Source organism: Archocentrus centrarchus, unplaced genomic scaffold (assembly GCF_007364275.1).
Source record: "Archocentrus centrarchus isolate MPI-CPG fArcCen1 unplaced genomic scaffold, fArcCen1 scaffold_30_ctg1, whole genome shotgun sequence".
NCBI lineage: Eukaryota > Metazoa > Chordata > Actinopteri > Cichliformes > Cichlidae > Archocentrus > Archocentrus centrarchus.
The window spans coordinates 3,469,534-3,484,768 of NW_022060259.1; the positions used below are offsets into that span (position 1 = coordinate 3,469,534).

At 40.8% G+C, this 15,235-nt stretch overlaps 1 protein-coding gene across 1 annotated transcript in view; it reads right to left on the reverse strand.

Annotated features, from left to right (window-relative positions):
• The window catches only part of LOC115776291 (uncharacterized), a 33,715-nt gene extending 20,467 nt beyond the window's left edge, over window positions 1-13,248 (reverse strand). Inside the window, exons 1-2 of the mRNA XM_030723907.1 lie at window positions 13,185-13,248; window positions 889-2,458 (exon numbers count right to left, since the gene is read on the reverse strand). Of these exons, the coding sequence (XP_030579767.1) occupies window positions 889-2,458; window positions 13,185-13,195 (1,581 nt within the window). The 5' untranslated portion in view covers window positions 13,196-13,248. The remainder of the gene's footprint in view (window positions 1-888; window positions 2,459-13,184) is intronic.
• Window positions 13,249-15,235: the final 1,987 nt, after the last annotated feature.

Below are 15,235 nucleotides of genomic sequence, written 5' to 3' on the forward strand. Positions count from 1 at the left end.
TAGAGAATCTGAACAAATCAAGTCCAACATCAAAGGATCCAAATGTTTCCACTCGGCCTGAGTCATCAGAAATATTTCAGAGTCATTCAGAGCATGAACACACATGAAGAATCCAAGAAGATCAGATTTCAGGACTCTTCACAAACACTGAAGAGTCAAAGTTGGATTGAGTCTTTCTGCCCTGTGTCTGAGTTCAGTGTCTCTAACATCCTCTGTACTCACTGATTAGAAAGACAACAACATGTTGGACTGTTCCTGGATCAGTCAGTGACATGTTCCTGTCCCACAACCACTTTACTGACACTGAGTCACCATGAGAGGAGCAGCAGAATAAAGCTCACACTGAAAAAAAGGTCTCCCATGTATATTTTATACCAGCTCCACTGGTAGATATTATCTGACAATGATAATTTTTGAGAATTCACTCCAAACACTTGATATATAAAATGAGCTCAGTCAGTTACTACTGAATACACTTAAGAGCCATCGCTTGCATGTTATGGCTTCATTAGAGGACAAAAAATATTAAATTAATATATAAGAATACAATAAAACAAATAACAGTAAAAAGGGACACATTTCTCTCCATCACTTTAAAGATATAATTACCAAGCATGAACTAGATTGACGCTCAAGCCTGAACTCTAAAATAAGTTGGATGTTAACCTGTTTTAATTGTGGGGGAAGTTGTGGCATTATTGGTATAGTTGTGTTTACAGTAACTCTCAAGACAAAGCCGAACAAATGGTTATAATCTCTAGAATATAAGGACTACAAGAGTGAAGTTAAAATAGACAGATTGATGTTTTAAAAACATGTAAAATAAATGAATACATTTTCTGTGTTTTTCACCTATTTAATGGCGTCTTTCGCTCTTTTCCCACATACTGTTCGATTTTTAGTCATGTATCCCAGAGCTGCTCTGGTTCCTTCATCCACTCTGCTTCTCATCTCCTCCAGTTTCTGGACCTTCACTGTGTCTCCTTCCTCCTTCATCTTCTCAATCAGGAAGTCCAAGTGGACAATAGTGGACGCTGAATCAGCTTTCAGGGCGATCTGCTCCAGTCTGATAACATGTTGGTAGGACTCATCCAGGAACTGGGACTTCTCAACTGTCAGCTGTTTCATCTCATTTTCAACATTTTCCAGAAGGCTCAACTTTTTCTCACTTTCTGTTTTATTTTTCTCGTACTTCAGTTTCATTTCTTCCAAAGTTTTTTTCACTTTCCTGGTCTTGGTCACATATCTAAACTTTTCTTTCACATGAACTGATGCAGGACACTTCTTGGTACAAACAGTGCAGCATCCATCTTTCATGACCTCACAGTATTCAGGATACCAGGCCACTGTGCATCCAGGATAGTGACAGTTCTCCTCACAGACAGTACAGCAGGTAGCTCCTTCATAAAAAAACAACCCCCACATCCCACCTCTGATATTTTCTTTTTCTTTGTAGACCTCATCAACTTCTACATTCTTCTTCATCTCTTTATGTTCCTTTAGAACTTTTTGAATCTGTGTGATTTCTTTCTGTTTCAGTTCAGTGTCTCTGATTCTGTCATGTAGGTTTTGGATGCAGGCTGTCAGTCTGATTCGGTCATTCAGAACATTTTCAGTTATCTTCAGTTTCTGAGGTGCAGTTTTCCCCAGAAACTCTGTGAACTCTCTCATTCCTGTCATTGTGAAGTTTTCAGCATGTTGCAGGTGTTCTGTTTCCTCTGATCGATCTTCATTCTGGCAGTTATCAAACAGGAAGTGAACAGGCTGATTTTTCTCATTTTGAGCACATTTAATTTTTGTAGCTTCAAGAGCTTGAAGAGGGATTTTAGGTGTTCTTCCATTTGAGTGTGTGATCAGAAGTACAATGTTTTTCTCCAGGTCTTTTCCAAACAGAGACATCATTGCATCAAAGATGTATCTCAGTCGGTCACTCAGTCGATTATCTGTCGACTTCATCACTAGACCCACTGCATGAACTTCATGAACTCCATCCTCTGATCGAAACAAGTGCAATAATTTGTGACTGATGATGGCATCTTGTTTAGTCCCTCTGGTGTCTCCAAATCCAGGAGTATCAATGATGGCCAGAGAGTAGGGCAGAGTTTGATCTTCAAAACCAAAGATTTCGTACACAATCACATCTGATGTCTGACTTTCATACTGACTTCTCCATGTTTTCTCCTCCTCTACAATCTGAAACCAGACTTCGTCCTCCCATTTCACTCCCATGCTGTAGTTGATTAGAACATTAATCAGAGTAGATTTTCCTGATCCTGTTTCACCCACAAGTAAGATGGTTTTATTTACTTTGTTCTCATTCTTTTCACCAAAGGTAACTCTTTTTTCATTTTCGGTCTCCTCCATCTTTGTTGTCAGCTTGTAGACAGCAGGAGTCCCTGAATGGATTCGAACACTCTTTTTGATGATATCTTCATATTTTGATGGGGCGTTAGTGTTTCTGTGGAAAAAGTTAATAAGCTCATATAACTTCTATTTCAAATGCTTGTTATACTTCCCGTCCTGTATATGTGTTTGAGAATCTGAGAGCTGTTGTGTGGTTGTGCATCTGATGCATCTTTTGCTTCACTGAGCCAATAAACTGGTTTCTGATGTGAGGCTGGTTTGGCACAATGAATGACTTCTCAGCATAATATAGTTTCTTTAAATTTTCTTTTGTTAGTACTATGTTGCATTTTTTTTGTTGCTCTTGTATACACATAGTGTTGTAGTGGGTCTAGCTAGACTAGAACAAAGCCCCTTAGGATCTTGTCAGTATGACCAAACTGATTACATTTATCTAAATTCAAATTAACTTTTGCCACATTGGGGTGGTTGTAGCTTAGTAGGTAGAGCAGGTCACCTACTGATCGGAAGGTCAGTGGTTCAATTCCTGGCTACTTCAGGCTGCATGCCAATGTATCCTTAGGCAAGATAGAGCCTATCCCAGCTGACATAGGGCAACAGGCAGGGTACACCCTGTACAGGCCGCCAACCTGTCGCAGGGCCAACACAGAAAGACAATTTAGGCAATTTAGAGTGACCAATCAACCTAACCCCAGTAACTGCATGTCTTTGGACTGTGGGAGGAAACCCACGCAGACACAGGGAGAACATGCAAACTCCACACAGAAAGACCTGGGCCAAGGTGGAATCAAACCCAAAGTGCCAAATCACTACAAACAATTACCTCAAGGCACTTTATATTGTAAGGTAACGACCCTTCAATAATTACAGAGAAAACCCAACAATCAGATGAACCCTCTATGAAGGTGCAGAAATCCATAATCCAGAACTACATTTCTGGATTATGGTGATGTTACTTATATGCAGGTGTCTTCACAAATTGCCTGAATGATGTCTATTGTGGAGTTTTGAGTTTTACTTACATTACTTACACTGTACAATGTATGCTTGGATCAGATGGTTGCCTTTCTTAAATTCAGAGTCTATGAATATTATATTCTTCTTCATGAGGATATTCTTTTTTTCCCCATTATACTTATGCCCATGTACCCATAATATTGTCTGACATTCATCAGAAATGTGTGAGCTGTTATTGTTTTCAATCCCATAAGTCATTCATTGAATTTCAAAAACTTCAACTTTCCATTGCTATGTCATGATGCGCTAGTGTGGCAGGAGCAGGAAGACCCTAAACTGTAGGACTCACAGGCAGAACTTAACTGAAAAGGTGTTTGAGGTAAGACAAAAGAACAGGGCTATACTGGGATGGACGGGTGCCAGAACTAAATACGTGAAAACACAGGGACACACACAGCAGCAAGAGTCATAGATAATGACACGACATGGTACAGATACAGAATGAGCACTTAAATACACACACACTAGGTAATCAGGGAACAGGCAACAGGTGAGGCAACTAAAAACAAAGCACCAGGAGCACAGGACTATTAAAGTAAAACAGGAAACACACACACACAGAACAGAGACACAGGGGAGACAGAAACAAAAAGAACTAAAGCAAAACTATAACAAACTGAGGACTTATGCAAAAGAGAACTAATAAACATAATCAGAGATATAACTTAAATAGAACTAAAAAACACAAACCACTGGGCCACTGGCCCAGGACCATGACATGCTATAATAGATGCAAAACCAACTAAAACTATAGCTTTCTCTGAATTATTTAAAGGTGATTTCAGATCAATTTTATTTATACTGTGCTAAATTCCCCTTGACATATAAAAGCTAACATATAGACGTAAAAATTATTAAATTTCTCCAAAACTACACTGTGCTTACATTTTTTGACAATAAAAAGTAATAGAAAATTATATTTGGACATGGTAATTCTAGGTTTTAGACTTTTTGTGAAGTCTGATTGAAATGCAGACTACTTAATTGATGTTATAAATAAAAAATTTTGCAATGGAAAGGAAATTTTGTGCTGGAAAAAGGGGATGTTCTGTCATCAAGGTTATTATAGTTAACAAAAACGAACAAAATAATGAAAACTAAAATTGAAAAAAAACATTGTTGTTAACTGAAATAAATAAAAACTAATTAAAAAGGAAAACAACTATAACTAACAAACTGTATTGTGAGTTTACAAAACTAACTAAAACTAACTGCAATTATAGATAAAATGACCTTTGTTTTTGCATTTGTCATTTTATTTAAAAGCCTTGTGGATTGATAGGAAAAAATTGTTTTCAGCTCCAGCAGTTTAAGCTGGGAGTGCCATCAGGCAACTGTGTGCATGCGCGCACAGCCTCACCATGCAGGTGCACAAAGTAATGGCAGTGGTTTGCTGAGAAAGCAGCAGAGTCCCCAGATGGAGTTCCTTTGACTATAACAGCACAGATCGAAGTGAGTGTGTTGTTGTGGATGATAAAAAATGTGCGGAACACTTCTCAGTCAGGAAAAACCACCAACATTAAAGACCACCTGAGAAACCGCTCTGATCCTACGAGGTCACCTGGTTTGCAGCTCTGGAGAAATGTGACTGCTTGTCGGGTCCACGCAGCCCACAATGCTGTGATTAACCTGTTCAGTCCTTGTGCATTTCCAGCTACTTTATCAGTTAGAGAGCATAATTTACCATATAATAATTTACCAGTCAGAGAATAACAATCAGGAATAATGAACAAAGCATCAATATAAGGACTCACAAATGTCAGCAAATTCCTGGAGGGAGACTGCTGACACTGTTGGAATGGAAGTGAGGGAATGAAGAAAGTGAAAAAACAGGGACAAATATGTTTGCAGCCAAAAAACTGAGCACAAAGAGCGAGGACCAAAAGAAGTCCCAGCACCGCATATAAAACACCAGCACACGACCGTAAGGTAATGAACACACACAATCCAGCTACACAAGCATACTTGTATACATGAAATTGGACATTTCTGTAGGTTGTGTATAGAGGCCACAAAGACCCTGCAGTCTAATTAGAGCGTCTAACCAAGCTAGGGTTTAATATTTTTCCCGAAAATGACATGAATCAAATCCCGGGAAAAAGTTTTTTTAATTTTATTTTAATTAGGCCTTCTGTAGCCTGTGTCGGGCTTAACCTATTCTGATATTGTAGAGGTAGCTTTCCAGCTATGTCCTGTTATGCCCAGTAGGGGGTAACGTCGGCTTGATTAACGCAATAAAACCTACATCTCGGCATTCGAGTGCTCGAGCTCTGCGGTGTTGTATCGTTCCTCAACACTCCCTTAACAAATATAATTCGAATATTCCTGCATTGTACATGGAACATGTACCAAGATATTTTACAATTGCTGGTGTAAAACAATACGGTTCATCTGCACACAGCATTGATAAAGGCTCAGCCACTGGTGCTGTCGTGCACACCGTTCCACCAGTGGAACGCTGTAATAGTCATTGAAAAGTTAACTACCGTACTACACTATAATATGACATAACACAGGGCCTTGAGTAATGCACTACGACTTGGTCATTGCCATTCTGGCAACAGCAAATTTATAACACCGTGTCTGAGGGTTAAAGTAGGTTCGTTGTGAATCGTCTTTTGAAAAACTGGCCGATCCTTATAGCCTAAAAAATATACATTTTACTCAACTCCATTTTAAAAGTGAAATATGTTAAAGTAATCTATTTCATGATAATTTCTTCACACATTAGGCCCGTATCCTAATTCATGATTGTTAGTAAGCAGCTGCAAACAAGGAAAAGAAACACTCGAAGTTAAACAGATATTTCTTTATTGTTCAGGGCAGGCATATTTTATAAGCTATATAATGCAATATAACAATATATAATAATATAAAATTATATAATACAAAATACCTTAGGGTAAACACATTGCCTACGATTTCAACAAATTAAAGAGGAAAAAAGTACAACTGTGTAATAGCTCTATTAAAATGCTTGAGATGAAGGCTGAAGCCTTAAACGGAGGCTGAACGTGCCTGAAATGAAGAATAATCCTTTTCCCATTAAACGAACCCTTCTCTCAATATTTCCTTATATTTAACATCCTGAAGCTTTCTTTTCTTTCTGAAAGTCAAATCGACGCTTGGGACTTTTTTCCCGGTTTCCCATCTTAACGTTTCCCGGGAAACGGGAAATGGTTCTGATCGCATTTCCCGGGAATCCCGGGTTCCGGGATTAAACCCTAAAGCAAGCTAGCTCCAAAACAGAAGCAGCATCAGGTGGTGAGAACATCAGAATGTAGCTGGATTTGAGCTTTGACTCCTTCAAAGAGTTTGTTTTTGTCAAACACCACATGTAGGTGTTGTTAATCTGCTGCACTGATGCTGAAGTTTATTGTGGAGTTTATTGGGAATTTATTGAGTTTGGGATTTCATGTTTTTCTTTGTTTCTCCCTGTTGCTGTTCATGTGTGTCCTTAATGTTACACACATTTAACATGTAGTGCTGTTGTCTTGTGAACCATTCGTTACTGAATATATTATATTTAAACAGTATCTTTTGTCGAGTTTTCATTACACAGTAGTCACTCTTGCACCTGACAAGATGAATGCCTACGGACACAGGGTGAGAGATTTGATGAGGCAGGATGCAGGTGAGATGGTCTGTTCCTTGGATTGGGGTTCGTGATTGACAAATTGGTGAGAGAGTGCATCTGGCTTGGCATTACAAGACCATGGATGATAGGAGATTGTAAAGTTAAATCTGGCAAAAAATAATGACCACTTAGCCTGGCGTCCATTCAGTCTCTTAGCTGTTTGGATATAGGAGAGGTTATTGTGGTCTGTGCAAACCAGGAATGAGTGCTCTGCTCTCTCCAACCACTGTCTCCATTCTTCCAATGCCATTTATTTTTATTGATTATTTTTCAGTTTTTGAAATACATGTTTTTGAGAAAAGTTTGAGAGTTTAAGTTTATTGGATTTTTCTTTATGTTCCTCCCCACTGATGTCTCAGGATGTTCATATGTGTCCTTAATATTACACACGTAGCACATCATGCTGCTATCTTGTTGGTTGCTTCTTCAGTTCTCAACCAAATGGTGGATGGGTCTTTCCATCATTTGATTAAGAACTGAAGAAGCCTGTTGGATGAGAGGTGAAACATCTTCAAGAAACAAAAAGAAGTCCATTCGCCTGTTTTCAAGCACCAGAGACTAATAAAAATGAGCAAAACCACTCAAAAAACTAACTAAAACAAACTGAAATAAAGACAAAATTAAAAACAAACTAAAACTAAACTACAATGTAAAATCCAAAACTATAATAACCCTGGCTGTCATACCGTAGGCATGATCTGCAAAATGTGAAGTCAACCCCATTCTCACCAAGTTTCAGTAAAATCTCCCCAGTGGTCCCTTGCACAAACAATGCAAGATGCATTGTGCCCAGTGCTGCTAAGATTGTGGTAGTTTGTTAGGATCCAGTTGGAACATGGTAAACATGGCTACTCATGTTAGACAGAGGGCAGTCAAGGTAACTAAACCTCAATAAATTCTTTCAAATGGGTGTAAGAGGTAAGAAGCTGTGAATTAATATGGAGACGTTAAATGGCATATTTAATATTGTACTGACTGTTCAGACATCATGAGCTTGTGCTTCGTTTTGTAATATTTCTCAAAATTTGATGACTGAATGAATGAATATCATTTTACTGTAGTTTTACTGGGTCTGTCTTTATTGATTAGCAGTTATGTACACTTCATCATTCTACATGTAGATCTACAGTGCTGCTCAGAACATGCTTACAAAACAGTTGTAAATTTTGGAATGACAAAAAAGAGAGAATATTTGGACTAATTTGTATATAGTGCTTTTCTACTGTAAAAGCTCTACTATAAATTTAGCATGCTAATTCATACTTCTAAACAAAGAAAAAACACTTTTAAAATGAAAAGCAATAACTGAATCAGAATTTAAAATGCTCACCAATACTGATTTGACTTTGATCCTGTGTATCATGTAAATGAACTCACTTGAACATGATTTGTGGCTGTAATTTTCAAAAAAGGTGAGAAAAAAATGGATAAACTTAAAAAAACAACTATTTATTTTATTAATAACTATTTTTACAATAGGTCTACAATACAATATCAGTCAAAATGTTTTAACTGGTACTGTATTTTAATCATATACATACGTATTTTCATTAGAATAAATTAATGCTAAGACTCACGTAGTGATATTAGATACTCAGTGTAACACAATGCCCAAGTGCCATGGTTCACTCCCTGGTTGCAGTAATTACCAGCCTATTGAAGTGTTGATAGTTTTTCATAACCCTGAAAATTGTAGGCTAGGGACAATGCTCCCAAAGATTTGACATACCCCTACTGGAGGTAGAACTAAACCCAACCATCTTTTTCCTTATCTATATGACAGCTAATTTTCCCCCAACTGAGGATGCCTTCGTACAACATGTGCAGAGAGCTTTATACCAAGCAGCAGCGTGGCATCACAACCACCTGCCCAAGCCTCTTCTGTGGGACACAGTGAGTAGAGGATGGAGGCTCAGGGAAGATGGGTTCATTGAACCTGTCATGTATCAGAAGGCACCTAAAGAGGTCTGTGACCCCTACACACCTGTACTGTAAGGATGGCAACTGCAGTGAGATCAGCAAATGCCGAAGTCTATCAGTGGACTTGATGTGTATGCCGTTCTGCTCCTGCTCTTTCTCAAACTGTCCAAATATGACCAAATTTGCTAATGATGATTATTTGGAAGAGTGGCAGTGATATGTTTCAGTTGTGACATCATGGGGAGCTGACTTCAATAAACTATTTATTGGAGATGGTCTACCCCCAGAATGGCTACCAAAAGCAGCATGTGTCTGGTTGCTGCTAAAAGGCCCAGGCTTAAAACTGCAGCTCGAGAAAAGGAGGAATTCCACCTCCACGCTTGTTTGTTTTGTTAGACGACCTTTTGTTTGATTTGAGTCAGGAATTTGAGTTCCTGAAGGCTCTGGATGTTGTAGGGCTGTCTTGGTTGACACGCCTCTGCAACATCACGTGGAGATTTGGGGCAGTGCCATTGGATTGGCAGACCGGGGTGGTGGTCCCCATCTTTAAGTGGGCTCCAACTTTTGGGGGATCACACTCCTCAGTCTCCCCGGTAAGGTCTATGCCAGGGTGCTGGAAAGGAGGGTGCATCCGTTAGACGAACCTTGGATCCAGGAGGAACAATGCGGTTTTCGTCCTGGTCGTGGAACGCTGGACCAGCTCTTTATCCTCTCAAGGATATTCGAGTGTGCATGGGAGTTTGCCCAACCAGTCTACATGTGCTTTGCGGACTTGGAGAAGTCATTCGACCGTGTCCCTCGGGGTGTCCTTTGGGAGGTCCTGCGGGAGTATGGGGTGTCTGGCCCGTTGCTGCGGGCCATTCAGTCCTTGTACAATAGCAGTGAGAGCTTGGTCCGTATAGCCGGTAATAAGTCGGATTCGTTTCCTGTGGGTGTTGGACTCCGTCAGGGCTGCCCTTTGTCACCGATTTCTAGGAGTAGCCAGGTGGCGGAAGGCTTCTTCCTTGGTGGCCTCAGAGTCTCATCTCTGCTTTTTGCAGATGATGCAGTCCTCTTGGCTTCATCAGGGGGTGGCCTCTAGCTCGCAGTGGAACGATTCGCAGCCGAGTGTGAAGTGGCCGGCAGGAGAATCAGCACCTCTAAGTCTGAGGCCATGGTCCTCAGCCGGAAAAGGGTGGAGTGCCCTCTCCGGCTCAGGAACGAGTTCTTGCCCCAAGTGGAGAAGTTCAAGTATCTCGGGGTCTTGTTCACAAGTGATGGGAGAAGGGAGTGGGAGATCGACAGGCAGATCGGGGCTGCTTCTGCAGTGATGCGGACGCTGCACCGGTCTGTCGTGGTGAAGAGGGAGCTTAGTGTAAAAGTGAAGCTCTCGATTTACCGGTCGATCTACGTTGCTACCCTCACCTATGGTCACGAGCTTTGGGTAGTGACCGTAAGAATAAGTTCGTGAATACAAGCGTCAGAAATGAGTTTCCTTCGAAGGGTGGCTGGCCTCTCCCTTAGAGATAAGGTGAGGAGTGCGGCCATCCGGGAGGGGCTCAGAGTAGAGCCGCTGCTCCTCCACATTGAAAGGAGCCAGTTGAGGTGGCTCGGGCATCTGATTTGGATGCCTCCTGGCCGCCTCTTGGGTGAGGTGTTCCGGGCGTGTCCCACCAGGAAGAGGGCCTGTGGTAGACCCAGGACACGCTGGAGAGATTATATCTCTCGGCTGGCCTGGGAACGCCTTGGGATCCCCCCGGATGAGCTGGAGGAGGTGGCTGGGGAGAGGGAAGCCTGGGCTTCTCTGCTTAGGCTCCTGCCCCCGCAACCCGGCCCCAGATAAGCGGAAGAGAATGGATGGATGGATGGATGGATGGATGTGTGTGTGTAGTTAAGTTATACTTTTATTAAAAGGCCCATCAAGGCCAAACTGTTATACTCTCTTGTGGTTTCCTGTCCTACTCACTCATCTCTGGTGATTTTACCAGTACAGTCTAGTATATTGCAATGAAATGCAGTATATTCTTTCATTTGGGACAGATCACACATTTTTAAATATCTATGCATGGTATATTTATATATTTGGTACTCCTGGATTTAGAAAGCAAGCACATTAATTCAAAAAGCCTACAGTGTTATATGACAATAAATGCAGCATAATTATCTTTTAGACTGGAGAATTAATTCTCTCAATACTTCACTTTCTCTCACTTGGGGCACTTCAAACATTAACTGACTTAACACCCTGATTATGCGGGCTACATTTAGATATTTGGTATTGATGGATTCAGCACAAACTCACCTTTCCAAGAAGCCATCTTGTGTGTTACTATGATAATTCCTGGCAAAGCAATTATAGAGTAAATGAAACCATTTTGCATAGATATTTTTTTCCATGTCCATCTATTTTAGGTGTGTTCCAACTCCCCAAATTAATTTACGTGGCATTCTCAAGGCCATATTTGAATTGTTTTTCTGTAAATGCAAATCATTCAAAAGCTAATTCATGCATTTATTACTTCTAGGCTGGACTATTGTAATTCATTATTATCAGGCTGTCCTAAAAGCTCCCTGAAAAGTCTTCAGCTGATCCAAAATGCTGCAGCTAGAGTACTGACAGGGACTAGAAAGAGAGAGCAGATTTCTCCCATATTGGCTTCTCTTCATTGGCTCCCTCTTAAATCTAGAATAGAATTTAAAATCCTTCTCCTCACATACAAGGTCTTGAATAATCAGGCACCATCTTATCTCAAAGACCTCATAGTAACATATCACCCCAACAGAGCACTTCACTCCCAGACTGCTGGCTTACTTGTGGTTCCTAGGATACTTAAGAGTAGAATGGGAGGCAGAGCCTTCAGCTTTCAGGCCCCTCTTCTGTGGAACCAGCTCCCAGCTTGGATTCAGGAGACAGACACCCTCTCAGTTTTTAAGATTAGGCTGAAAACTTTCCTTTATGATCAAGCTTATAGTTAGGGCTGGATCAGGTGACCCTGAACCATCCCTTAGTTATGCTGCTCTAGGCCTAGGCTGCTAGGGGGGTTCCCATGATGCACTGTTTCTTTTCATTCACCTTATTTACTTTGTTTATACTCCACTCTGCATTTAATCATTAATTGTTATTAATCTCTGGCTCTCTCTTCTCTTGTCCTGTCTCTCTCCCCTCAGCCCCCCCTCAGCAGATGACCCCCCCTCCCTGAGCCTGGTTCTGCTGGAGGTTTCTTCCTGTTAAAAGCGGGTTTTTCCTTCCCACTGTCACCAAGTGCTGCTCATAGGGCAGGGATCCTCACATTCAGGCCTTGAGGTCCGGTGTCCTGCAGGTTTTAGATGTGTCTCTGATCCAACACACCTGAATCAAATGGCTGAATTACTTCCTCAGTATGCAGTCAAGTTCTCCAGAGTCCTGCTAATGACTTCTATATTTGACTCAGGTGTGGTGAAGCAAACACATCTAAAACCTGTAGGACACCAGACATTGAGGCCTAGATGTGAGGAGTTTTGACTGTTGGGTTTTCTCTGTATTATTGTAGGTCTTTACCTTACAATATAAAGCGCCTTGAGGCGACTATTTGTTGTTATTTGGTGCTATATAAATAAAACTGAATAGAATTGAATTGAATACTGTATTTGCAGGAAGTGCTAAATGTGCTCAAAGAAATCAGAAGCTGGCGTTAACATCAAAACTTAAATTTTTCTTGAATTTATCCGTCAAGAGACATACTTTTCTCGATGTAATTTCTAAAGTATAGCCACTCAAACTGACTTCAGATTTCCCAGACTAGGGGAAACCCTGTCTTAGTGACCTTGAACCCAAGAGTAAGGATACTACTGGCAACAATTGTCGCATGTAATTTTTTCAGTGTCCTGCTATCCTGCATGAAACAAAGATTATTAGGAATGTATTATTAGGAATGTACAAGGTGAATTTATAAGATAAATTCATCTTGTATGTGAGATTCCATGAAAATTAAAAGAAACCAAAACATCAGTTGCTCATTACGTTGTACAGGAACAACCAAACTCCAATTAACAAGAGGCAGAGTGGTGGTATAAGCTAAAGACTGTATATTTGAGTGCAAAAGGTATTGAGGAAACAACATTAATAAATGTACTTTGACTTCTTGTTTGTATGTCAACATTGAATAAAAGGAGTACTGCCAGGTTTTAAGACAGGAATTTTCCAACATAACAATGAACAATGAATGTCACAACTTTTGTCATTTTTTCTAATAACTTGATAACAGTGTTAAGTGTTTTTATAACTTACTTTGCTGCCATTGTGATAAGCTGGTAAGAAGATCTTCACACGGTGTGGTCAGAGCAGGTCTTTGTCTCTGGAAAAATACAATAAAGCAAATATTAGTTACACAATAAAATAATTAACTAAAGACAGCAAGAACAAGCCACATCTGGAGCAAGATTTTTTTTGCACGATTTCCACACGTAGTTTAAATCCTTTTCTTGTCACGGCTGGTGCAGGCAAGGCAGGGAGGACCCCAGTGCAGGACACGACGAGAGCTGGTTTGGCGTGCAGATTTATTTAAAACAGGCTTCAAACAAGATACAGGCGGATGGGAGCCCGCAACAAAAAGACACACGCAACTCGAAACTTGAAACTTGAAACACTCGAAAACTTGGAAAACAAAAGACACAGCGGTTGTCACACTCACGAGGACAAGACGAGGACCCGAACAAGGAACAGAGGGAAAACTAAGGGCTTAAATACACACAAGGGGATTAGAGCAAGTGGAAACAGGGGACGACAGGTGAACCAAATGAACCTAATGACAAAGGGGAAGCAAAACTAAACACAAAGCACAGGGAACATGAGACTGTCAAAATAAAACAGGAACTGACTAAACATAACAGACACAGACCTAACACTGAAAACTTAACAAAGGGAACATACACAAAAAACAACACGGGAAACTAAACATCATATTCAAACAATATAACTAAGAAACACTGAGAAACATAACCTAAAAAGCATAACAAAGAAAACAACACAAAAGAAACTCAAAACGCTCGGCCAGCGGTCCAGGACCATGACATTTCTTTTATTGTTGCCATCTAAAAACAATCTGATTTAATTTCTTCTTGCTTCTTAAGTGCATTTGAAGACATATCAGCAAGTTCCACTCTACTATGCAGATCCAGTACCAACTTTTGACTGGTAGGTATGTTTTAGAAGAGACCTGGTTTCTGGTATTACTCATTCCAACCAGTGTTCCCTTTTACTAATGGCAAATACAAAAAATGTAGAGACAGAGACACAGAAACCAGCTTCTTAAAGTTGGGAAAGTTAGGTTTGAGTCACAGTGACAGCAGTCATAGCAGAGAAGCCCAGATCTCCCTCTCCTCGGCCACCTATTCCATCTTCTCCAGAAAGACACAAAAGAAGGCATGCCATCGCAATTGAAGAGATCCTAGTGTCCCATTCACTGCCTGACTATATCATCAGATGATGTCAGCAGCATTCAATCCCCAGTGACCCCCCCCGAGTCCTCCTACAGCAGGGAAAGTCAATTGGTGGCCCGCGGGCCACATCCGGCCCCCCAAAGAGTACTGTCAAAGGTACAATACGCCAATCAAGTGTCATAACCCATTAAATACCTGCATCTGACTAGTCTGAATCGTCAAACGCATCCAACAGCGATTTCCTATTGCCCATAAATGCCTCTATGTCCCTATAACCAATCAGAATGCAAGATCGGACTTCAAGCATTTTGCGTCTGCACTGAGCAGCTGGCTTTTGTTCGTGGTGATCAGAGTGTAAACACAAGTGATGGGCAAAGCGAGGCTTTGTGAAACGGTGAAGCGTTCGAAGCATTTGTCCTGGAATTGTATCGAAGCTTCGAAACAATTCAATTCAGTCTTCAATTCAGTTTTATTTATATAGCGCCAAATCACAACAAACAGTCGCCTCAAGGCGCTTTGTATTGTAGGTAAAGACCCTACAATAATACAGAGAAAACCCAACAGTCAAAAACGACCCCCTATGAGCAGCACTTGGCGACAGTTGGAAGGAAACAGTGCATCATGGAACCCACCCCCACCCCCAGCATTTGACCATAGTCAAATGTCTTCCAGGGGCCAGAGCAGGCGACATTCATGGAAATTTGAAACTGCTGGCTAAGGCTAATCATAGATTTGGTAAGATCGTTATTCACGTCGGCAGCAATGACACCCGGTTACGCCAATCGGAGGTCACTAAAATTAATATTGACTCGGTGTGTAACTTTGCAAAAACAATGTCGGACTCTGTAGTTTTCTCTGGGCCCCTCCCCAATCAGACCAGGAGCGACATGTTTAGCTGCA